The sequence below is a fragment of the Scyliorhinus torazame genome, chromosome 13 (genome assembly GCF_047496885.1).
Source record: "Scyliorhinus torazame isolate Kashiwa2021f chromosome 13, sScyTor2.1, whole genome shotgun sequence".
In the NCBI taxonomy this organism is placed as follows: Eukaryota; Metazoa; Chordata; class Chondrichthyes; order Carcharhiniformes; family Scyliorhinidae; genus Scyliorhinus; species Scyliorhinus torazame.
Window position 1 is genome coordinate 183,054,252 of NC_092719.1, and position 24,476 is coordinate 183,078,727.

At 46.1% G+C, this 24,476-nt stretch overlaps 1 protein-coding gene across 4 annotated transcripts in view; it reads right to left on the bottom strand.

Annotated features, from left to right (window-relative positions):
- fbln2 (fibulin 2) overlaps positions 1-11,830 on the bottom strand; it is a 288,042-nt gene extending 276,212 nt beyond the window's left edge. The window contains exons 1-3 of one of the 4 annotated variants that reach the window (XM_072472536.1): positions 11,710-11,830; positions 11,001-11,114; positions 5,534-6,847 (exon numbers count right to left, since the gene is read on the bottom strand). In XM_072472536.1, the coding sequence (XP_072328637.1) occupies positions 5,534-6,689 (1,156 nt within the window). In that variant the 5' untranslated portion in view covers positions 6,690-6,847; positions 11,001-11,114; positions 11,710-11,830. Of the gene's footprint in view, positions 1-5,533; positions 6,848-9,210; positions 9,232-11,000; positions 11,115-11,154; positions 11,238-11,709 lie in introns of those variants that run through there. The other 3 variants (XM_072472533.1, XM_072472534.1, XM_072472535.1) reach the window with 3 other exon arrangements.
- Positions 11,831-24,476: the final 12,646 nt, after the last annotated feature.

Consider the following 24,476-nt stretch of genomic DNA (forward strand, 5'->3'; position numbering starts at 1 on the left):
TCTAGCCCACACTTTGAAATTTTTTCCACAGTGGTGAACGAAACTTGCCAGTGAGACTGGCTCCTCAGCGAGCAGGGCGCCATTTTGAAAGGATGACCCGATCTCAAAATAAGAGGACAATGCCCCACCCCCCCACAGACATGAGCACAGCCAGCTAAGAGTCCCCCACTCTTAGGGCTCCCCCATTCAGGCTCAACCCCCGTTCAGGACTCCCCCGTCAGTCCCCCAACCTTCATGATCCCCCTTCAATCCCCCCCACCCTTCACAACCTACTTCACCCCCCTTTTCACAGGCACGGCCCCTCTCAGGCCCTGACACTTGACAGTGCCATTGTGGCACCCAAGCAGTGCTCCTGACACCCTGGCAGGGTGCCCAGATGTGGGGCAAATGCAAGGGCACTGCCTTGCCCTGTCCCCGACCACCTGGGGGGGCTCCTATGGCCTTAAAGACCCGCAGAGTGGCCACCATGCCTTGTCTCTGCTTGTGGAGACCAGTGCTAATCGACGTTCGGGTGAGGCCTCGCTGGTGCAGCCGGTGACTGCCGGGGGCTGGGTGACTGTGGCCTCAAACAGGCCACACACATTTAAATAAGCTTAATGGATCTCTGGGTGTGATCCAGACCATTTGCAACGAGCCAGGTAACGCACATGTGGTTTTGCGTCCAGTGTGAAGCACATTTTTGACCTCTCCTGCGTTGCTTGCAGTGCAATGGGATTAACACCGGGTGTGACAGGGTGGGAAAACTGCACCCAAACCATTCATAGAATTTTATTTTTTTTTTACAGTGCAGAAGGAGGCCATTTGGCCCATCGAGTCTGCACTGGCTCTTGGAAAGAGCAACCTACTCAAGGTTCACACCTCCACCCTATCCACATAACCCAGCAACCCCACCCATCACTATGGGCAATTTTGGACACTACGGGCAATTTAGCATGGCCAATCCACCTAACCTGCACATCTTTGGACTGTGGGAGGAAACCGGAGCACCCGGAGGAAACCCACACACACACTGGGCGGATGTGCAGACTCCGCACAGACAGTGACCCAAGCCAGAATCGAACCTGGGACCCTGGAGCTGTGAAGCAATTGTGCTATCCACAAGGCTACCGTGCTGCCGCTCTTTTCAGTGCACTTCAGCTGCAAATGTACATTTAGGTAAGCAGTGCTAGACCAGTACCAACATGGAAGGAGAATTAAAGATCATACCAAATCAATTTTGCAATGACAAACACAAAAGTTCAGAAGCTGATGAAATTCCAAGCCAGTTGATTGTTATTTTTTAATTTTGTTGAAGGGCCCATGATTAACACCAATTTAAATGGCTAACTCTGCACATAGAATCACAGAATGCTTACACAGCACAGAAGGAGGCCTTTCGGCCTCTCATGTCTGTGCAGACCCTCTGCAGGAGCAATTCACCCGAGTGCGCCCTGTACCCTTGCATTTCTTTCCCCTTTTTAGATAAAGATCCAATTGACAATTGAAAGCCTCAGATGCCTCTGCCTCCACCACCCTCTCTCAGACGGTGCGTTCCAGATCCTAACCACTTGCTGCTTGAAAAGGTTTTTCCTCATGTCACCATTGCTTCATTTCCCAATTACTTGTGCCCTCTGGTTCTCATTCCTTCCATCAATGGGAGCAGTTTCTCCCTATCTACTCTGTCCAGACCCCTTGTGATTTGAACACCTCTGTCAAATCTCCACTCATCCTTCTCCTCCAAGGCAAACAGTCCCAACGCCTCCAATATTTCTGCATAACTGAGGTTCCTCATCCCTGGAACCATTCCTGTGAAGCCTTCAAACCCTTCCTGAAGTGTGGTGCCCAGAACTGACGCAATACTCCAGTTGAGGCCAAACCAGTCTTAACATTTAACTTCCTTGGGTTAACATAACTTCCTTGCTCAGAACTTAACATAACTTCCTTGCTCAGAAACAGAGAAACATAGGGAAAATACAGCACAGTAAGAGGCCATTCAGCCTAGCTTGTCCATGCCAGCCCCAGGACACTAAGATACTTTTAAAAAAGAGTTTAGGGTCTCTGCCTCCACCACCAACTCAGGCAGCGAGGTCCAGGCGCCCACTACCCTGGGCGTAAAAAAAGTTCTTCCTCTTGTCCCCTCTACACTATCTGCCACTTATCTTGAATCTATGTCCCCGGTTCTATAATTTTCTGCCAAGGGAAATCATTTTATCCTGCCACTCTATCTGTTCCCTCATAATTGTGTACATCTCAATCAAAGCACCCCTCAGCCTTCTTTGCTCTGAGGAAAATAACCCCAACCTCTCATCTCTGCTCACAGCTACACTTTTCTAGCCCTGGCAACATTCTTATAAACATCCCCTTCTGTACTCTCTACCCCTATTGATAAAGCCCAAAAAGCCATATGCTTTTTTAACTGCTCTCTCAACCTGTCCTGGCACCTGGGTCCCTTTTCTCCTGAGTCACTTTATTTTACAATGACCCTCTACATTCTTCCGACCAATATTTTTTTTTTTTTCAAATTTAGAGTACCTGATTCATTTTTCCAATTAAGGAGCAATTTAGCGTGGCCAATCCACCTACCCAGCACATCCTTTTGGGTTGTGGGGTCAAAATCCCTGCAAACACATGGCAGCCCGGAGCACAGTGGCTAGCACTGTGGCTTCACAGCACCAGGGTCCCAGGTTCGATTCCCCGCTTGGTCACTGTCTGTGCAGAGTCTGCATGTTCCTCCTGTGTCTGCGTGGGTTTCCTCCGGGTGCTCCGGTTTCCTCCCAAAGTCCAAAGACGTGCAGTTAGGTGGAGTGGCCATGCTAAATTGCCCTTAAAATTGTCCAAAAGGGTTAGGAGGGGTTATTGGGTTATGGGGATAGGGTGGAAGTGAGGGCTTAAGTGGGTCAGTGCAGACTCGATTGGCCTGCTTCTGCACTGTATGTTCTATGTAATGTGTAAACTCCACACGGGCAGTGACCCAGAGTCGGGACCAAACCTGGGACCTCGGCGTCATGAGGCAGCAGTGCTAACCACCATGCTCTTCCTACCAAAATTAACCATTTCATTCTTCTCTGTATTAAATTTCACCTGCCACTTGTCTGCCCAATGCACCAACCTGTCTATGTCCTTTTGAAGTTCTACACTGTCCTCCTCATGTTTCTTCCAATTTTCGTATCACCAGGGCTTGCAATGTTCAATTATCACCATACAGGCAGTAATACAGTATAACTCGGGTCTGCTGACTCTCCCTCACTCTGAACAGGTAACAGTCTCAAATGAATGCATGCACTATAATACTCACAATTTCACAGAATGATGAAAAGAGTCATCGTTTTGCAGCACAGCAAGAGGCCCTTTGGCCCATTGTGTCTGTGCTGGCCATCAAGCACCCATCTATTCTAATCCCATATTCCAGTACTGGGTCTATAGCCTATTTTCAATGTTGCATGACTGCTAATCATTGACACTGACTGACAACATAACTACAAGAGCATTTTATTCACATTGTACAAGGATCATCTGATAGGGCAATGCTGCTTGGCATATTTTTAAGTATCTAGGAATGTAGGAAAAGGAATAAGTCATTTAGCCTCTCAAGCCTGTACCAGCATTCATTGGGATCAGGCTGATTTGTGACCTAACTGTACAGACATGACTTTACCCTTTGGATAACAAATCCTATCAATTCCAGATTCACTTGTTGCAACATAATTTGCTATTTGTGTAAAAGAGTTTCAAACTTCTACCAACTTTCCAGTGAAACCCAGTAACACCTCATAAAGACCAACATGGAAGTGATTTAAATGCATATAAATAATGGAAGGATTCTCCGGCCTCCAGCCGCATGTTTCTCAGCAGCAAGCCGTTCGCTGGCCGTTCTCTTTGGTTTCAGATTCCAGCATCCGCAGTAAGTTCTTTTATTAAGAATTTGCTTTGTCCACTCTGAGAATTGGCTTGGTAACTTTAAGGATGGAATTTTAAAAAATGTTTTAAAAAATACAAGTCCGGGCAGCACGGCGGCACAGTGGTTAGCACTGCTGCCTCGCGGCGCCGAGGTCCCAGGTTCGATCCTGGCCCTGGGTCACTGTCCGTGCATTCTCCCCGTGTTTGCGTGGGTTTCACCCCCACAACCCAAAGATGTGTAGGTTAGCTGGATTGGCCACGCTAAATTGCCTCTTAATTGGAAAAAATGAATTGGGTACTCTAAATTTCTAAAATAAAATACAAGTCCTCAGCTATTTTTCACAATGCCCAAAGCATCAGAGCCATGCAATACCATATTGGTTATCTATCACCTGTTACTTGTGTTCAGTCATGCATTTATCTGTCATTAACAGGATAATGTTTAATGGATGTTTTATCAGTTAACATTTCAGGAATTCCATTTACTTCTCGTTCTGCTTATTTTGTAAATAAACAAGAAAAACAAAATGCTATGGATTCCCAGATTTTTCGGAAAGTGTGTGGCTGCTGCTCTCCAATACAAAGTTAAAGTTTACCCTGGATGAGGGCCATACAGCATATTTCAACAAGCTCCAGATTTCAGGCCTGCTATAATGATCATTAGATCGATAACAAACAAAATGATGAATGCTGCTTTCTGCATTGTTACCTGCAACAATTTCCCACCAAAGTACAAGGAATTATAAGAGAAAAGTATTTCTAATTGATTTGCTGTCGTCATGCCTTTGCTTCGGAACAGCATGTTCTCCCTTGTTTATAAAGATTTTCCCAGGGTTTTTCCTATTTTCTCACTCTTTAGTTATCTCTCTCCAAACATTTTAGTCTGGACAGTGAAGAATTGCCTTGTCTGCGTAGCAGTCCCTTGGTGCCATCAGCACTACTCAAAAAGCTGAAAAATTTGAGAGAGGAATCTCTTCCTTCCCTCACTAATTTCTATCACTCGTCAACAATGAAATGAAAATGAAAAATAGTGGAACTCAAAAGAATGTGTACCACTGACAGCCAATGCTAGAATCCCAATCTAGATTTGCCTATTGGGAGCCAATGCACCAGCTCTCAAGTTATCTAAACATTTATCACTATTAACTAAGGCTTATTCCCCAGGGCCAGGAGCCACAGTCTGAGGATACGGGATAGACCATTTAGGGCAGAGATGAGGAGAAATTTCTTCACCCAGAGAGTGGTTGGCCTGCGGAATTCGGTACCACAGGAAGTATTGAGGTCAAAATATTGCAGGCTGGATTGTTCGTCGGCGGGATCACCCATTTCGCCGGCAGCGCGCGCACGCCCACGGATTTCCCAACAGGTGGGGGTGCCCACAATGGGAAACTCCATTGGCTGGCTGCTGGGACAGAGGATCTCGCTGCCGGCGGGGGAGCGCCGCACCAGAAAATGGGTGCGGTGGGTCGGAGAATTCCGCCCTGCGTGTTTTCAAGAAGCAGTTAGATATAGCACTTCGGGCGAAGGGGATCAAAGGATATGGGGGGAAAGCGGGATTAGGCTATTGAGTTGGATGATCGGCCATGATCATAATGAATGGCGGAGCAGGCTCAAAGGGCCCAGTGGCCTTCTATGTTTCTATGTTCTGCAATCTTACCTTCATCCAAATTTGGGCTCAGTTTAATGCTATTAGTGTCCTCCTCTTCATCAAAGAAATAATAGAACAGTGATTGAGGCTGTTTGTTTGGTACTGCATTATCATCTTCCTTAACAGCAATAGGAGGTTGTTTTGTGAGACTAAATTTAACTTTCGGAAACATAGGGTCTGTTTGCTCCTCTTTATTTTCCATGCTTTCTATCTTTTCTTCCAGCATTATTTTCTTTGTGATCTGTTCTCTTTGGAGTTCTCCTTCTTCCCATGTGTCCTTCCCTTCCTTTGCCAATGCAATGTATTCAGCAGTTGTATTCACTGGGGTGATGCTGATGATATCTGGTGCCTTTGTGGTATAAAATGGACCATGGGGACTATTAGGAATCACATGATTTTCTTTGTAATCATAATCTTCATTTTCATCATCATCAATATCTAAGTTCCGAATGGCAGACTTTTGTTGCCTTCTATTCAATGGTCCATCCTCTTTGGACTGTTTAGAAGATCCCTTAAGAAAGTGCTCATTATCTGGAGGTTCTTGGTCATAGCTATATTGGTCATCGTAATGCCGCACTGGCTCTTCATTCTCATTGATTTTTGGGTAGACAGTCTTCATCTCTTGAGCAGGATCACAGTCTGGAAGAGCATAGCACATTAACTCACCACCGGAATTTGGGCAATGGCAAACTTTGCATGGTGGCATGTGAAATGTGTGCCCCGCTGTGTATTTCTGACTGTCGTGAAGACACCCCACCTTGGCACAGTGTTGGCAGCCTTCAACTGGCTCCAAAACCTCAATGCAGTTCTGCGGAAGCTCAGGGCAAGGGATGAAATAACAACTTATCTTGCCTCCTCCACTGGGACATGCACACTCTGTACTTCCAAAATCAACAAAATATGAAGATCCTTCAGGTACTTTCCCATCCCTGAAGCCACCGTTAACACAGTCATAATACTGGTAGCCCTCGCATTCACAACCATATTGCATGCAAGAAGCACAACAGGCCTCAGGCTCCAGCACCTCTTCAATGCAGTTTTCTAGCAAAGGGCAATTCACACCAGTACAGTCCTTTTGGGCTAGACAGCTGCCACAGCTTATCAGCAGGCAGAACCAAATCCTGAGATCCAATAATCCACATATTTCCAGTCTCTGTGCAGCCATAGTTTCTGAAGGGCCTCACAGGCGATAAGACTTTCGCAGAAGCAGCTTTGGTCTAAACTTTCAGGGGAAGATTTAAATCCTCTTGACTTTTTGTTTTGACAGAAACTCCAGGCCCAGTTCCAAACTGTAGAGTAATTCTTTGCCTTCTCTTCTTAAATCTTGAATTTATGAAAGAAAAGTCTGTTAAAGGTTTTGCAAACTGAAATTTCCAATGTAAAAAAGAGAGAGCCTTGATGCTTAGTGGAGGGTTAGTGTAATTAAAACCGATGGAACCAATTAAACAGGAACTGAAGAACTGTCTCGGAGCATGTACTTCTTGGCATCTCTCAACTGCACATAAACCAACATTTCATTCATATGTTACGTACCACATCTATTTGATGCATTACATCAGATTTGCTATTATTAGCAGTTTATTCGATATGGTATGGTGCTCTATACTCTGTGGTGGTAAGTAAAGTGCTATTTCATATTTTCCTTGTTTCACAGGTCTGAAAGGGGAAAAAGAACCCTAAGATAAACATACAGTTATATAGTGCTTTTCACAACCAGCAGATGTCTCAAAGTGCTTTACGGCCAACGAAATACTTTTTACACTGTAGTCACTGTTGTAATGCATGAAATGCAGCAGCCAATTTTGCACTACGCATACTACCACCAGCAGCAAAGTGATAAACACCAGATAAGTTGTTCTTCTTTGTTATTGAATGAGAGATACCTATTGGCCAGGATACTGAGGATAGCTCCCCTGCTCTTCTTCAAAATAAGAAGTCTTACAACACGAGGTTAAAGTCCAACAGATTTGTTTCAAATCACTAGCTTTCGGAGAATTGCTCCTTCCTCAGGTGAATGAAGAGGTTCCAGAACCCATCTCTTCATTCACCTGAGGAAGGAGCTGTGCTCCGAAAGCTAGTGATTCGAAACAAACCTGTCGGACTTTAACCTCGTGTTGTAAGACTTCTTACTGTGTTCACCCCAGTCCAACGCCGACATCTCCACATCTTCTTCAAAATGCCGAGGGATTCACCTGAGCAGACTGATGGGGCCTCAGTTTAATATCTCATTTGGAAAATGACACTCCCAACAGTGCAGCACCGCTTCAGTAGAGTTCTAGACTCTAGTAGAGTCAGCTTTAATAAGTGGCTCGAGGCAAGCGTGCTACCAATTGAGCCACAACTGACACAGTCTTGAGTGAACAATTCACCAATGAATTGATGCAATATTCATAGGAAACAGATATGTTTCTAATGTGCATTTTCAGATCCAAGGAAAGTAATTATGGGTTTTATTACAGCTTTTTATGGCATTTAAAATGAATATAATATTTTTTTCCAGCTACAGACCCAAGATATTTTTTGAAGCATTCAATTCTAGGGTCTCCACAAGCACCATTTCTCTCTGCCAAGTGTGTGCCCATAGGGGGGGTAGCATTTATTTTGGCAAAACTCATTCAATGACTTGGAGGAGGTTTTATTAAAATTATTCCAGCAAAGATCCTTTCAATATTTTTAATACATGAAAAGGAACAGCTAATTTTCAGAAATGTATTTCTTATGAATCACTCGTGATTTTATTTGGGCGGGGAATGCACCAGGAGGTTAAATAATTTACGCTTTAAAAGAGCCATGAGGATTGTTATAAAATGAAGCAGTGTTGTTCATTTTCCAGCCGTTCCCACTGGCGAGATCTTCCAATCCTGCCGACAACGACCCTCCCGCCGCCGGTTCCCTGTTCAGCTACACAGAGGGAGAATTCAGAATGTCCAAATTACCCAATAGCACGTCTTTCGGGACTTGTGGGAGGAAGCCGGAGCACCCAGAGGAAACCCATGCAGACATGGGGAGAAGGTGCAGACTCCGCACAGACAGTAAGCCAAGCCGGGAATTGAACCTGGGGCCCTGGCGCTGTGAAGCAAAAGTGCTAAATACTGTGCTACCATGCCACCCATGGAAAATAATATATAGCTATGAATAGCTGGTAATCAAGAGGTAAATATAAATTTTAAAATACGTTGAACAGTGACATGTAAAAAATTCACAAATGTTTTTGGAAATCATACTTTAACCGCCATTACATTCAGATTGTGATCACAGCATCCAGTTATTTCCCAATTCACTAACAATAAACCCAGGGCCACAACCGCAGAAACAGAATTATTATTCCTGTGGATTCATGCCTTCAGCAATGATTTGGTTCATTAATGCATCATGCACAGGCAGTTGACTTCTGACCTTTATTTCGCACACTCTCAAAAACGATATTTCACAGCATTCTGTGAGAATGATTGCTTCTAGTATTGCAATCGGTACAAACCTTCAGTGAGGCGCACTGGAATTATTGATAATGGAAATCTCAACAATTGGGAGTTTATTACGTTTTCAGGTTCAAAATGGGGAGACGTCATCGTAAAGAAACTGTAGCAACATCTGCTTTATGTAACAATCCCACCATTTCATTGAAACGGGACAACCTTTGGTGCTGCCGCATTTTTAAAGGCATTTCTTAGTTTGGGCTACAGTACCTCTGTTGTTCTGCAGCAAATGAAGATTATTCCCTGACCACAGCAAAGGTTTTTTTTTTCTGTCTTCACCAGCTGCTTTCTGCAAGTACTGTAGCAGCTCCGCAATGCATGTGATCCATAAAGTCAGTCTCAGTAAATTGTGAAGGAAGGGAAAAATGCTGTCACTCTCACTGTGAATAGGGGGATGTTGCGTCTATACTGACCATTGCTGTAGAGGGAACGGGTCAAAGCTTTTATAGAAACTGCTCTCTGGAAACTTATTTACCCATACTTTAAAAGTCAATGCAATCATTCATCCAATTTGAAACTTAAAATTCAATACCACCAGAGTATAGAGCACCACTCCATGTCGAATAAACTGCTAATAAGCTTGTTCTTTCCTTTTAATAACAGATTGTGCCTTGCTTGCATTTTCTTCCAAATAGACCATTCTAGTTAAAATAATCGCTTTCTGTAGGTTAACAATATCTCTGGTTTAATAGTACTAAATGGCTCAACACTGGGAAAATCTATTACTTATTCAGATAGTTTCCTGGCGGCAGCCTACATAAAGTGGGATTGCTGCTTTCCAACACTTTAAAAATGTTATCACTAACATTAAATTTCGAAGGAAAATTTATTTTAAAGACAATAGAAAATTGGAACGACGAAGGTAATTCCACAGAGTGAGACAGTAAGGAATTCCTATCCGGGATAAGCTGAAAAAAAAATCTGAGAGCAAGCCAGGCACATGGCTCCAGTGATGACTAACATTTGTTGTTAAAAGGGAACAGCCTGGATTTTTTCCTCATTCGCTTACATCCAAACTGTGTGATTAGAATCAACTCACATCATATAATTCAGAAGCCATTTCATACAACGTGTCCTTTGCTATGCCCAATTGATTTCCAGTTGCTTTATTATTCCTGAGCCAGTTATTTTTTTTATTCCCAATACAATGTAAGGATGTGTGGCTTCAGAGACCAGCCTTGGAAGTGCCTATACTCTATGCAGTAAATAGAGTGTAACCTGAGCAGTTAAAAGTTTCATGGCTGCAGTGCAGTTTTACCTCCTGTGATGTGTGAGGAAACAGCTTAGAATTTCAAAGGAGCATAGTTGTTATCAGTCCAATGGGACTCAGGTTTAATCGGAAGCAGTGTTTCTGCATGGTCACTCTGTCTACACAGTGTAGATTGAAAGCAGATACTGCCCTCAGACTGCAGTGACTTCTCATTAAGACACAACTGGGTGCTAGCTCTCCCAGAGGTGATGTTTGAACACAATGTGACAAATAAGGCGGAGGGGGGAAAAACCTCCATCTCCAAACTGGGGAAATTGCAATGCTAGCTTAAAAATTAGAAGTTTCTGATTACTTAGAAGCCTAATTCATTGATGATTTAGAAACCTGCCTCCATGAGTTAAGTTAGTACAACTATGCAGCTAAAGCTGCAACCGATTATTTTCTTTACAGATATCTCATGTCTTCCCCTTGCACAATTCACTCAAGGCACAATGCTTTTTATACGCACAAAAGACCTTTACAGAAAGCAAAACTCTCTTAAAGTCGTTAAAAACAACAACCTTTACCTCTCTGCCCTTGCTTAAAATAAAAGTACATGAGCAGATCAAAAACACAATGTAAATTAAATTGTAGCTTTGCAATAATGTTAGTTTAAATGTGTCACTGGTCTATCCCATTCCTTAATCATAACAGCATTCATTTCAACATGTTTCCCTTTGTTCCTTAACAATTGTTTGGCCAGTTCATAAAACTCTCTCAGAAGAAACATCAGCATAAAAGCAAGACTTACCAGTTCCAGCAGTGTGTGTGTGCTGTTCACAGTATGAAAACCTTGACGTGCTTTAACAGGGTGGGACCAAATCTTCAATCTCAACTGACCAACAGCAAGGGCTATTTGTTCAACCTGAAACCAAAGAAGTTTCTCATCAATCACAGTTGCTTACCTAATGTGCTGGCCTGCTGTCAGATCCTTTTAATCTCCCTTGTCCCAACTTATTGTCTGCTATATAGTTCCTCTGAGCTGCATCCTATAGTAACTGTCCACCCCCCACCCCACTCCCAACAACATTAAAATATATCTGCAGCCAAGTACTACCCAGAGCATTACATGATGTAATGGGTGGTTCCTGCATTTGTTTGATATTCCAGTCCAGTAATATGTGCCATGATCTGTGTTCTAGAAACAGGACATTCAGGAAACTCTTTAAAAGAGCTGAATTTCAAAAACATAAACCAGTAGGAATATGTAAGGAATACACGTGCGTCAGCTTAACAGTCACAATCCTTTCCTTTAAAAAAAGGGAAGGTGAATGTATTTTAAATAATAAACAAGGACAAATTGCAAACTGCAGGTGAAAATTGACAAGGAAAATTGTTAATGCTTATATTTGGCTTCATATAACAGAGACAAAAAACATGCTGCAGTTGCCATAATCAAAGAAGAATTAATTCTGATTCCGTGAAATTCAATAGTAAAAACAAACAACTTTCTTTCTTACCACTTTGAAGGGACTGAAGTGATCTCAAAGCTTGCGCACTTTAATTCATCTGTTGGTCCAAATAAAATATTTCAAAATGTTATTCCATCCTGATTCTTGGGGACCAATTATGTGCTGAGAGTCTTCTGGTATGCGGAGTCCCTACAGAATAGGCAGCAACAATATAGCAGATGGTCGGGCAGCAACCACTACTCGAGTTCTGAAGTGTCGTTCTAAAAGACTGGAAAGAAACCCTTAAATTAGTCTCAGATGCCCTTCAACTGCTCTGCCGGAGGTTGGCATTTCTGATAGAAATGTTCTCAACATCGCCATATGTTATGGAATCTGTAACAAGAACATACAAACTCTTTTTTATTAAAATAAAATCCACTGGGGCTATCATGTTAAATGATTCAAGGGCATAACTCCGGGTTAACCGCGCCACTATACATGTGGAAATAAATAATAAAAAAGCAGGCTGAGGTGAACTTTACATTCTCATTGGCTGCCAAATTTTATTATGAAATGACTAGTGACAGTTCGGAATAATGTCAACAGCATGGGTTCGATTCCCATTCTAGCTGAGGTAGACTTGGGGCCTGCCTCCTCGCCCTGCCCCCGAGAGTAGATAGATGGCAAATCACCATTAAAAAACAGCAAAGTACTGCTCAGAACAAAGCATCTGCAGACAATGAGCCAAAGAACCTGCTTTCATCTGGAGAACACACAAATAGTTTGGAAAACTGCATCGTTTATTCGTTCTGCTGTATGGATATGAATAAAAGCAATATCTGATCTATTAACCATTTTAAAAGAACCTTTGGGGTCAATTTAACACCCAAAATGGGCTTATCTGTGGTCAGGGAAATCTGGATTTGGCACCTGACCCACTCATCCTGGGTTTAACATGGTGGGGATAAGGAGTTGGCAGCCCATCTACTCAAAGGAGACAGCTTGATAATGGTCATGGCGGGCCTCATTTGTATTCACTGTCTGAAATTTCATTCTGGTTGGCTGGCGGCTTTCCCAAGCAGAAGACAGCTGGGGGCAAGTGCATTTCCACTTACCTACTTCTATATCCCTGCTTGACCAGTACCTGCAATCAGATACCTACTACCAGCCCAGCTCGGGATTAGGGTGTGGACCTATCTGCTCTCGTGGCCTCCTCCAGAATTGATACAGCACAGAAGGCGGCCATTCAGCTCATCTGTCTGCACTGGCTCTCCAAATCAGCAATTCTCCAACTGGAAGAATCTGGGCCGAGATTCTCTGACCCCCCCCCCCCCGCCGGTTCGGAGAATAGCCGGGGGCTGCCGTGAATCCCGCCCCCGCCGGTTGCCGACTTCTCCGGCACCGGATATTCGGCGGGGGCGGGAATCGCGCCGCGCCGGTTGGTGGCCCCCCCTGCGATTCTCCGGCCCGGATGGGCCGAAGTCCCGCTGCTAAAATGCCTGTCCCGCCAGCGTAGATTAAACCACCTACCTTACCAGTGGGACAAGGCGGCGCGGGCGAGCTCCGGGGTCCTGGGGCGCGGGGCGATCTGGCCCCGGGGGGGTGCCCCCACGGTGGCCTGGCCCGCGATCGGGGCCCACCGATCCGCGGGCGGGCCTGTGCCGTGGAGGCACTCTTTTCCTTCCGCCTTCGCCACGGTCTCCACCATGGCGGAGGTGGAAGAGACTCCCTCCACTGCGCATGCGCGGGAATGCCATCAGCGGCCGCTAACGCTCCCGCGCATGTGCCGCCCGGAGATGTAATTTCCGCGCCAGCTGGCGGGGCACCAAAGGCCTTTTCCGCCAGCTGGCGGGGCGGAAATTCGTCCGGCGCTGGCCTTACCCCTTAAGGTTGGGGCTCGGCCCCCAAAGATGCGGAGCATTCCACACCTTTGGGGCGGCGTGATGCCCGACTGATTTGCGCCGTTTTGGGCGCCAGTCGACGGACATCGCGCCAATACCGGAGAATTTCGCCCCTGAGACCTGCCACAAACAAACAATAACACCGAGCTCTACCTCGCTGTAATCACTCTTAACCCTTACATGAGGCTCTGTGCTGCGTCAGACAGCTTGTCCAACATTCATTTCCTCCAGTTAAACATTGGCCAGAATTCTCTGGCTGGTCGCTGGTGGCAGGATTCTCTGGTGCCGCCGACAGCGCACCCCGCCCATTCCTGGCGGCATGGGGTGGTTTCAATGGGAATTCCCATTGACAGCGGCAGAAACAGAGAATCCCGCCGCCAGTGAACGGCGCACTCCCTCCCGCTGCTGAAGAACACATGGCTGGGAGGCCAGAGAATCCCGCAATTAGCTGGGCACAACGGAGTTGCTGAATTGTGCCTGTAATCGCTGTGAGATTAGTCTTATACTGGTCACTTAGAATAAATTTAATTATAATGCCTGTTACATGATGTGTTTTTAGAAAATGCAGGGCATGACTTTCCAAGCCCCCTGCAGCATGTTTTGCAGTGGCAGAGGCAGCCTGCCATTGGTCGGTGGCAGGATCTGTCTAAGGGTTTTCCTGTTCTATGCACCGCCTGCTATCAGAAAACTAGCGACAGGGGTTTGCTGTCGACAGGTCTCCCACCAGCGAGAATGGATGGAAAACACCAGCCACTGGGAGTGATTTTTATATTTTATGGCTGTATTTTTTAAAAACTGGGATTCTGATACAGACAATGGGAAAACTGCGAAGACCACTGCAATACACACTATTTCATATTCCCTCCAAGTGGGATGAAGATAGACACTGAACCCCCTGGGGAGCATGAAAGACCCCATTCCTTGTCAATTTACCCCATCCTGAGACTTTTCAAAATGTTTCAAAAATCAAGCTGTGATTACCTGTTCTGAAACAATAACTGCAGCAAACATGAACCAATAGCATTTCTCTGGAATATATTCATAGCAAAGTACTTCAAGGGCCTTAACAAGCAGAAGAAGAAAAATATGATAAGGTACTGAACACAGGCTGATTTTGTATCACTCTCTCTGAAGTGCTGTGCCCGATTTACAAAGTAATCAGCCTGAGAAGAAAACATGACTGCAAACCAAGATCCGTTCAGAAAGAATGTGGAAATCTGCTCCATAAAACTGCACCCAGGAGGACAGCTGAACAAAATGGCAGCAATGTTGAACCATCGCATCGAGACCACGCAAGGAACAACTAACTCCTTTGTTTTATATTTCGCGAATTGTAAAAACAAATCTTATGAGCCTATCCTCTTATTCTGCCTTCTGTACTGGTATGAGGACAGAATTCTCCATTCTGGGGACTAAGTGTGGTGGCCAACAGGCGGTTCAGCAGGATTCTTGCTGTCAAGCAGGTTGGGGAACATGCGGGATATTCCACTTTTCAGCTCATTGATTACGCATCAGTGAGTAGCTCGGCAAATACAACATAGAATATTACAGCGCAGTACAGGCCCTTCAGCCCTCGATGTTGCGCCAACCTGTGAAACCACTCTAAAGCCCATCTACACTATTTCCTTATTGTCCATATGTCTATCCAATGACCATTTGAATGCCCTTAGTGTTGGTGAGTCCATGACTGTTGCAGGCAGGGCATTCCACGCCCTTACTACTCTCTGAGTAAAGAACCTACCTCTGACATCTGTCTTATATCTATCTCCCCTCAATTTAAAGCTATGTCCCTTTGTGCTAGACATCACTATCCGAGGAAAAAGGCTCTCACTGTCCACCCTATCCAATCCTCTGATCACCTTGTATGCCTCAATTAAGTCACCTCTTAACCTTCTTCTCTCTAACGAAAACAGCCTCAAGTCCCTCAGCCTTTCCTCATAAGATCTTCCCTCCATACCAGGCAACATTCTGGTAAATCTCTTCTGCACCCTTTCCAATGCTTCCACATCCTTCCTATAATGCGGCGACCAGAATTGCACACAATACTCCAAATGCGGCCGCACCAGAGTTTTGTACAGCTGCAACATGGCCTCATGGCTCTGAAACACAATCCCTCTACCAATAAAAGCTAACACACCGTACGCCTTCTTAACAATCCTCTCAACCTGGGTGGCAACTTTCAGGGATCTATGTACATGGACACCAAGATCTCTCTGCTCATCCACACTGCCAAGAATCTTACCATTAGCCCAGTACTCAGTCTTCCTGTTATTCCTTCCAAAATGAATCACCTCACACTTTTCTGCATTAAACTCCATTTGCCACCTCTCAGCCCAGCGCTGCAGCTTATCTATGTCCCTCTGTAACTTGTAACATCCTTCTGCACTGGCCACAATTCCACTGACTTTAGTGTCATCTGCAAATTTACTCACCCATCCTTCTACGCCCTCCTCCATGTCATTTATAAAAATGACAAACAGCAGTGGCCCCAAAACAGATCCTTGTGATACACCACTAGTAACTGGACTCCAGTCTGAACATTTCCCATCAACCACCACCCTTTGTCTTCTTCCAGCTAGCCAATTTCTGATCCAAACTGCTAAATCACCCTGAATCCCATACCTCCATATTTTATGCAGTAGCCGACCATGGGGAACCTTATCAAATGCTTTAGTGAAATCCATATACACCACATCAACTGCTTTACCCTCATCCACCTGTTTGGTCACCTTCTCAAAGAACTCAATAAGGTTTGTGAGGCACGACCTACCTTTCACAAAACCGTGTTGATAATCTCTAATCAAATTATTCCTTTCCAGAAGATCATACATCCTGGGCGTCATTCTCCGACCCCCCAGCGGGTCGGAGAATGGCTGTTGGCCGCCGTGAATCCCGCCCCCGCCGGTTGCCGAAGTCTCCGGCACCGGCTATTCGGCGGGGGCGGGAATCGGGCCGCGCCGGTTGGCGGGCCCCCCCGCTGGATTCTCCGGCCCGGATGGGCCGAAGTCCCGCCGATAAATTGCCTGTCCCGCCGGCGTAAATTAAAGTACCTATTTACCAGCTGGACAAGGCGGTGTGGGCGGGCTCCGGGGTCCTGGGGGGGGGGGCGCGGGGCGATCTGACCCCGGGGGGTGCCCCCACGGATGGCCTGTCCCGCGAGCGGGGCCCACCGATCCGCGGGCGGGCCTGTGCCATGGGGGCACTCTTTCCCTTCCGCCTCCGCCACGGTCTCCACCATGGTGGAGGCGGAAGAGACTCCCTCCACTGCGCATGTGCATCTCGGCATCCAAGGTCTTCCATAGAATCATGGAGCAGATGATGGAAGGCATCGAAGGGGTACGCATATATGTGGACGATGTCATCATCTGGTCCACCACACCGCAGGAGCACATACATCGTCTCCAACGCGTTTTTGCCCGCATACGGGAAAACGGCCTGCGCCTCAACCGAGCCAAGTACTCCTTTGGTCAGACCGAGTTGAAGTTCCTGGGGGACCATATCTCCCGGTCAAGGGTCCGTCCGGATGCAGACAAGGTGAGCGCCATCACAGCCATGCCGCAGCCGGCCGACAAGAAGACTGTCCTACGCTCCCTTGGCATGGTCAACTTCCTAGGGAAGTTCATTCCCAACCTTGCCTCCCACACGACGACTCTGCGCCACCTCGTCAGAAAATCCACAGAGTTCCAGTGGCAACACACACACCAGCTGGAATGGGAGGAGCTCAAACGCAAACTCACTACGGCACCAGTGTTGCCGCTTTTTGACACGTCTCGTGCCACCAAAATCTCAACTGATGCCAGCCAATCCGCCATTGGAGCAGTGCTCCTGCAGAAGGATGACATGTCGTCATGGGCCCCAGTGGCCTATGCATCGCGGGCCATGACCCCCACAGAGCAGCGCTACGCGCAAATCGAAAAAGAATGCCTGGGTTTGCTAACCGGTTTAGACAAGTTCCACGATTATGTCTATGGTCTTCCACGGTTCACGGTCGAAACTGACCACCGCCCCCTGGTCAGCATAATAAGCAAGGACCTGAAGGAGATGACCCCTCGCCTCCAGCGCATCCTACTTAAACTCAGGAGGTACGACTTCCAACTGGTCTACACTCCAGGGAAGGACCTCATCGTGGCGGATGCCCTATCCAGAGCAGTGAGCACGCCGCCAGATGCGGAGGAGTTTGTATGTCAGGTCGAGGCACAGGTGGCCTTGACAGCGGCAAATCTGCCGGCTGACGACTCCAGTCTGGCCTGTATCCGCCAAGAGACTGCGGCCGACCCCCTTCTGCAGCGAGTGATGCGCCACATGACGGGAGGGTGGCTCAAAGGGCAGTGCCCGCAATTCTACAATGTACGAGACGACCTAGCCATCATTGATGGTGTCCTTCTGAAGCTGGACCGGATTGTGATTCCGCACAGCATGCGCCAGCTGGTTCTCGATCAACTACACGAAGGCCACTTGGGGGTCGAGAAGTGCAGACGGAGGGCCCGAGAGGCGGTATACTGGCCGGGCATCAGTGACGATATTGCCAACATGGTGCTCAACTGTACAACCTGCCAAAGGTTTCAGCTGGCACAACCTCCTGAGACGCTTCTGCCCCATGATCTGGTGACGTCCCCCTGGGCGAAGGTGGGTGTCGACCTATTTCACGCGCTCGGCATGGACTATGTCGTCATAGTTGACGACTTCTCAAACTACCCAGAAGTCATACGCCTGCACGATTTGACGTTGTCTGCTGTCATCAGGGCCTGCAAAGACACCTTTGCTCGCCACGGCATTCCGATGACTGTCATGTCGGACAATGGGCCCTGTTTTGCCAGCCATGAATGGTCATCCTTTGCTGCTTCGTATGGCTTCACACACGTGACGTCCAGCCCTCTGCATCCCCAGTCCAATGGAAAGGCGGAGAAGGGCGTTCACATTGCAAAGCGGCTCCTCTGCAAGGCTGCTGCTGCCGGGTCGGACTTCTACCTTGCCCTGCTGGCCTATCGCTCGGCCCCACTAGCCACGGGTCTCTCACCAGCACAGCTGCTGATGGGTCGCGCCCTCAGAACCACTGTGCCTTCCATCCTGACACCAACAATAGACCATGCTCCAGTACTGCATAGGATGCAACTGCAGCGCGATCGCCAGAACAGATCGTACGACATACGGTCAACTGATCTTCCCTCCCTGGCCCCTGGAGACAACGTCCACTTCCACCTACCAGACGGTGGCTGGTCAGCACCTGCCGAAGTCCTCCGACGCGTGGCTCCCCGCTCGTTCCTGGTACGCATGCCGGATGGATCCGTGCGTAGGCGCAATCGCCGAGCCCTTCGCCTACTTCCACGCTCGCAACGGGACCCTACATAGACGCCGTGTCCTCCACTGGTTCCTGATAGTGACTTTGTGGAGCTGCCATATACCATGCCCCTTCTGTCGCCGCCCGTGGCCAGGCTCGCACCTCAGCCGGTGGTTCTCGACCCACCCTTGAGGCGGTCAACCCGAATCCGTTGCCCACCTACTAGACTGGACTTATGAGACTGTTCACACGTCAAACTTTAGCAACTACTGTTTTGTAACATGTCACTGTTTTATCGTTCCAGGCCTCGTTTGATCGGTCCAAATTTCAACGTTGTTCTTCTTTTGTTATGGTACAACCTCGTTAGCATGTCACACCTGACATCGCCCCTTGTATATAGTTAAGCCCCATGTACATGATGTAAATATTACGCACATACACCTTTAGCTGCACTCAGGACACATTTATATTTATAACCATGTAGGCACATAATCTTGTAAAAAAGGGGGATGTCATGATATTCAAACACACATCATAACACATACATAATGATAGACAGACCAACAAACCAATTAGCACACATAACACGACAGCCAATCACAGACAAGAGCAGACACAGTATAAGACAAGAAACACGACACCTCCTGGCCAGTCCATCTGGAGACAGCACAGGGCCAGGACCTCATTAGCAAGACACTCACACAGTCACAACGTGCTGAGTACCAAGTCAGATGTGTCAATAGTTAGTTGGAATAAAATTGCGTTGTACCAATCGCAACCGTGTTGGTTCGTCTGTACCTCAGAGCACCCAACACCTCACAACTCAAACTGGAGAAGCTCACAGATGTGAGCAACCACATGCGGGACACATGAGGGTCCCTCCAGCATTGCCTTTCAGTCATCTCTAGTGAAGAGCAATGCCAGAGATGCCAGAACAGTGGTTAGCACTGCTGCCTCACAGTGCCAGGGACCCTGGTTTGATTCTGACCACTGGTGACTGTGGAGTTTGCACATTCTCCCCATGTCTGCGTGGGCTTCCTCCAGTTTTTTCACACAGTCCAAGGATGTGCATGCTAGGTGGGTTGGCCATGCTAAATTGTCCCTTAGGGTGGGATCGCTGGAATAGGCCAGGGGATTGGGCCTAGCTAGGATGGGCTTTTGAAGGGTCAGTGCAGACTCGATGGGCCAAATATCCGCCTTCTGCACTGCAGGGTTCTATGATACTATGATTCTATAACCATGGCAGACCAACACTGGCCAGCCCCTTGACCTTAGAGATGCCACGCTGCATCTTGTGGCTCACGCCCTCGCTCCTCATGGTCAAGTGCCAATATGACAGACCCCCTTCTACTCATCTGGAAACACCTAGGATTCGACTGGTGGTTTGGTATGCTGTAATGTAAATCCGATCCATGAGTCCCTCTGTTTCCTCTTTGCGAAGATAATTCTCGCTGGCTGTTTCCTCCTTGCTTGCCTCCTTCCTTCCTTTCTGGTCTGGTCTGCACTCGCCCACCCCCCCCCCCGCCCCCCCCCCGTCTCAAGTCTCCGCTTCGAGTCTTCGCTTCCTAAATGTCCAGAATGCCTATTTTTATCTTCCCGTCGCTACCCACCTCCTTTTCCACCTGCCCTTGGCCTTTGGCCAATGGAGTCTCAGGAGGCAGGGTCTCAGCGCCCAATGGTCTGGTTGATGACCAGGGGCACCTGAGCCTGCCCTAGGAGTAGCGATGATTGCTCAATGGGTTATCAGGAACTGTGGACAATAGGCCAATGCATCTCAAGTAGAAGCGATAATTTCTTGATGGGTTATCAGGGGCTGCTCTAGACATACCACAGCAGCCTGTCTGAGTTCTATATATTCGGATATTCTGATTCAAGTCGGAAATTCTGCAGGCTTTTTGCTGGAGCGGACCGTGGCTTCAATTTAAAGTGCCCAATTCTTTAATTTAGGATATCCAATTCAATCGGCCTTAAAAATAAGCCCTGATTATATTACCACACTATGTTTCCATGTCTATATCCTACTCTGGTCCAAAACACAACTGTTTGCCACTACTCTCTTTCCCGTCACTCAGACAACTTTAATTCAATGATGCCACTGTCCCTTTTATTCCAAGTGTTTTAACTTTGCTGACAAGCCTGTTATGTGGCACTTTAATCAAATGCCAAGTCCAGATACACCACATCAACCGCATTATCCTCCTCAAGTCTTTCTTACCTTATTAAAAACCTCAATCAAATTGGTTCAACGCAATTAGTCTTTAACAAATCCATCCCGGCTTTCCATAATTAATCCACCTTACCCCAAGTGACTGTTAGTTTTGTCACGGTTATAGGGTTAAAAAAATCTGGGTGTCAAAAGCCAATAGTTTTAACTGCATCTGCCAGGAACACTTAATGAAACTGGTTTACCTGTCTGGTAGGAGTGATCTGGGCTTCTTCAAAGAGTAGACTCTTTGATCTTAGGTGTCAAACGCTGCCGCGATAACTTCATTTCCGCCACTCTTTTGTCATGCCTTCGGTTCCCTCGGTTCAATCTAATTTCCAAGCATTTATGATGAGAAAGAACTCCCTGAGACCAGAGACAAGCACTTAAACTAAAAGCCCTCAATAGATTCTGTTTAAGGGTTCCAAATAAAATGAGATGGTTAGAATTCAGAAATCTTTGTTATTTTGATTTCAGTTATTTTATTAGCTGATTTAACCTGCCTCTGTGTATCTTACTTTCTCTTAATACGCAGTAGAACAGTATTAGCGTGAATTATATAGTCTGCTATTGTACTAGGAATGTATGGACAATTCCTTTGCTTTTCACGTGCATAGCCCACTGGTACCAGGTTCGACTATGGACTCCTGGGGAACTCTATTACGAATAATGTTACATTTAGGCTCAGAAGGAAGCACATGTGCATCATGGAAGGTGTCTTTTGCAGGAAACATGAATAAAGAGCACCGGGAGAGAGTCCAAATCACAATATTCTGGTTTGATGCTTTAGTTGATTATTATGCTATATGACAGGTGATAGCATTGCTCAATAACGTCTTGTTAAATGCCTCAGTCCAAATCAATGTCTTGCTTGAGGGCCTCTTGCTGAACAGCTCCAGCAAATTGCACCTCGGAGCATATGGTTCTTCATCTGAAGTTTCCCTTGGCAGTATTTGTCTAATTTCAAACATGCCAGTGGACAGTTGCCAAGTGGAGCTATGTGCTTATATTAAAAACCAATCAGTGGATCTGCTTAAGGGCGTCCATATCCGAAAATGACACCACCCACCCCCACCCCCACCCCACCCCACAACAGGAGGAGAAAGAAAAATAAATAAACCTCAAAGGAGAAACATTTTCTTTTACTGATCTCGTCCATTTGCTGTAGAAAAAAATAGGTAAGCTAGTTTTCCAATGCAACTCCATTGCCTTCTTTTCCTGGAAGTAGGAAAAAGAGAACAAATATAAATGAAGCTCAGCTTAGCCAACATCTTGGGAGTGCAAAAATGGAGCTCAAAGCCAGGTGCAGCAGCGAATATGTTGAGGATGACACATGAAAAGAAGGGGGAACAAAAAACATCCCTTGCTGAATTATGGCATTATGGCTACATGAGAATATGCCAACCACAATACTAAACTGAAGAATGTATGAACAGAGTTATACACCCAATCACAAGGCAAAAACATCATAATTTGGCCTTATACTTTGGATCAATCTTTCACCTAGCAAGCACTACATTCAAGAAATCAGAAAGAGATAAGCTAGGAAATTGTAATATGGTTAGTCTTATTTTGTTTGATAGTAAAATTCATAAAACCGCAACTCAGCCTTTCATTCAGATAGCACCTTTTCCATAAAGAAACCTCCCAAGGGACAAAAGACAAATGCGTTGAAGGAAAAATGGAAGGAAGTAGGGAGGGAGAGTACAGAAGGAGTGACTAAATGACTATTCAAAGATATGGGTCCAGTGGATGAAGAGATATGTGACAATAGTGAGAGAATAAGTTCCAAAGAAAGCCCAAAGCAGATGGATGTTCTGACACTAATAGGCCGACAACAGTGTTCGGGTAAGGGGGAGGTGGGAAAATGGCCAAAAATCTGTAGCATGATATGGTCAAGATGCGATATTGGGCTGAAGAAGGTTGCGGGGATAGGGCAGGGCAAGACCACCGACCAGAATTTTAAATGCGATTCATTGGGAGTTAATGCAGGTCAGTGAGAATGGAAACATGGATGAATGGATCATAATGCAAGTCATGATATATGCAAGGTGGAGGATTGAAGACCAGCAAGAGGAGCATTAAAATTGTTTAAGTACAGAAGCAACAAAAGTATGGTTTCAGCATGCAGATGTAAGCATTGAGGTAGGTAGGGTGCTGCACTATAAATAAGCAGTTTTGGTTATTGACATGTGGTTTAAAGCTCGGTCCAGGATTGAACAGGCTGCCAAGATTACAAATAGTCGGGTGAGAGAGCAAGGCAATAGCCAGAGAGTAATGAGTCCAATGCTGTTGTGAGATCTGTAAAGACATAAATTGAGTAATCAGCTAAACCATACAGATAATCCCTGTTAATGTTTAAAATGGAGCATAATGTTTTTATTTATTCGATTAATAAAGGTGAAATGTAAAGCAGCCTGCTGATTCACTATCATTTGTTTCACAATTTCACACAAGTCAAAATGACCCACTACTGATCCAAGTTTACACTCCAAAATCAGCATATAAACATCATAATCTAGATAAACAGGAAAACTGGTCAGATCCTCATCCCTTTCTGAACAGTGGGAATGTGCACAGAATTTGATGATGGGCAGACTACATACACATCACAAATGGGTGGAGATATTTCTCGGTGACGCGGGAGCGGCTTCAATGGGAAATCACACTGACAAGTGGCGTGAGTAGCGAATCCCAACCCCTGGGAACAGCGCACCGCCAAGAAACAGGGGACTGAGGGACAGGAGAATGCAGCCAATTCTGCAAATCAAAGCATATTGCTTAAATCCTGCCATTTCCTACCGTAGGTGCAACCAGCAATGCTAAAGTCGTCTGAGGAATTTAAAATGTCAGGGTTTCCCTGCTGCTATTGATTGCAATCAGTCTCACAGAAACCAACATTTCAACAGTGAATTACAATTTTTACAGTCCTCATTTGTATCCCACTTATAACACAGCAAGTCATTGCAGCAAGATTAGAGTGAGTGCTCTAGCTGTGTAGTAAACGAAGTAGACGTCCATCTAAAATATGCAAGTCCCCAAAAATTGAAACTAGATCAGGGACAGAAGTGAACAGCCAGGTGAAAATCCTATCTCCAGTGGATATACCGCCGTTGTGATTGAGAGGGTTGGCCCAAAGCAGATTGGGTTCCATAAATTTGTAGATGATAAACCAGTTTTCAAGAACTAAGTTGGCCCGTCTGGGGCTTCTCTTTGCTCCACTATTTGGTAGGGCCCAAGCTCTGGACACAGTCGGCATTAACACTCCAATTGTAGCATCAGTGCAGAATGAAACCATAACAGTTACAGTCTGATGCATATTTGATTTGTACCAAATCAATAGGGAGATGTCAACACTTCACATTTGTTAGACATGCCTTATTTTGCAATGAAACAAACCAGTTCTTCAGATTGAAGCAGATATCTGCGACATGTATCATCTGCAGTTTAGCTC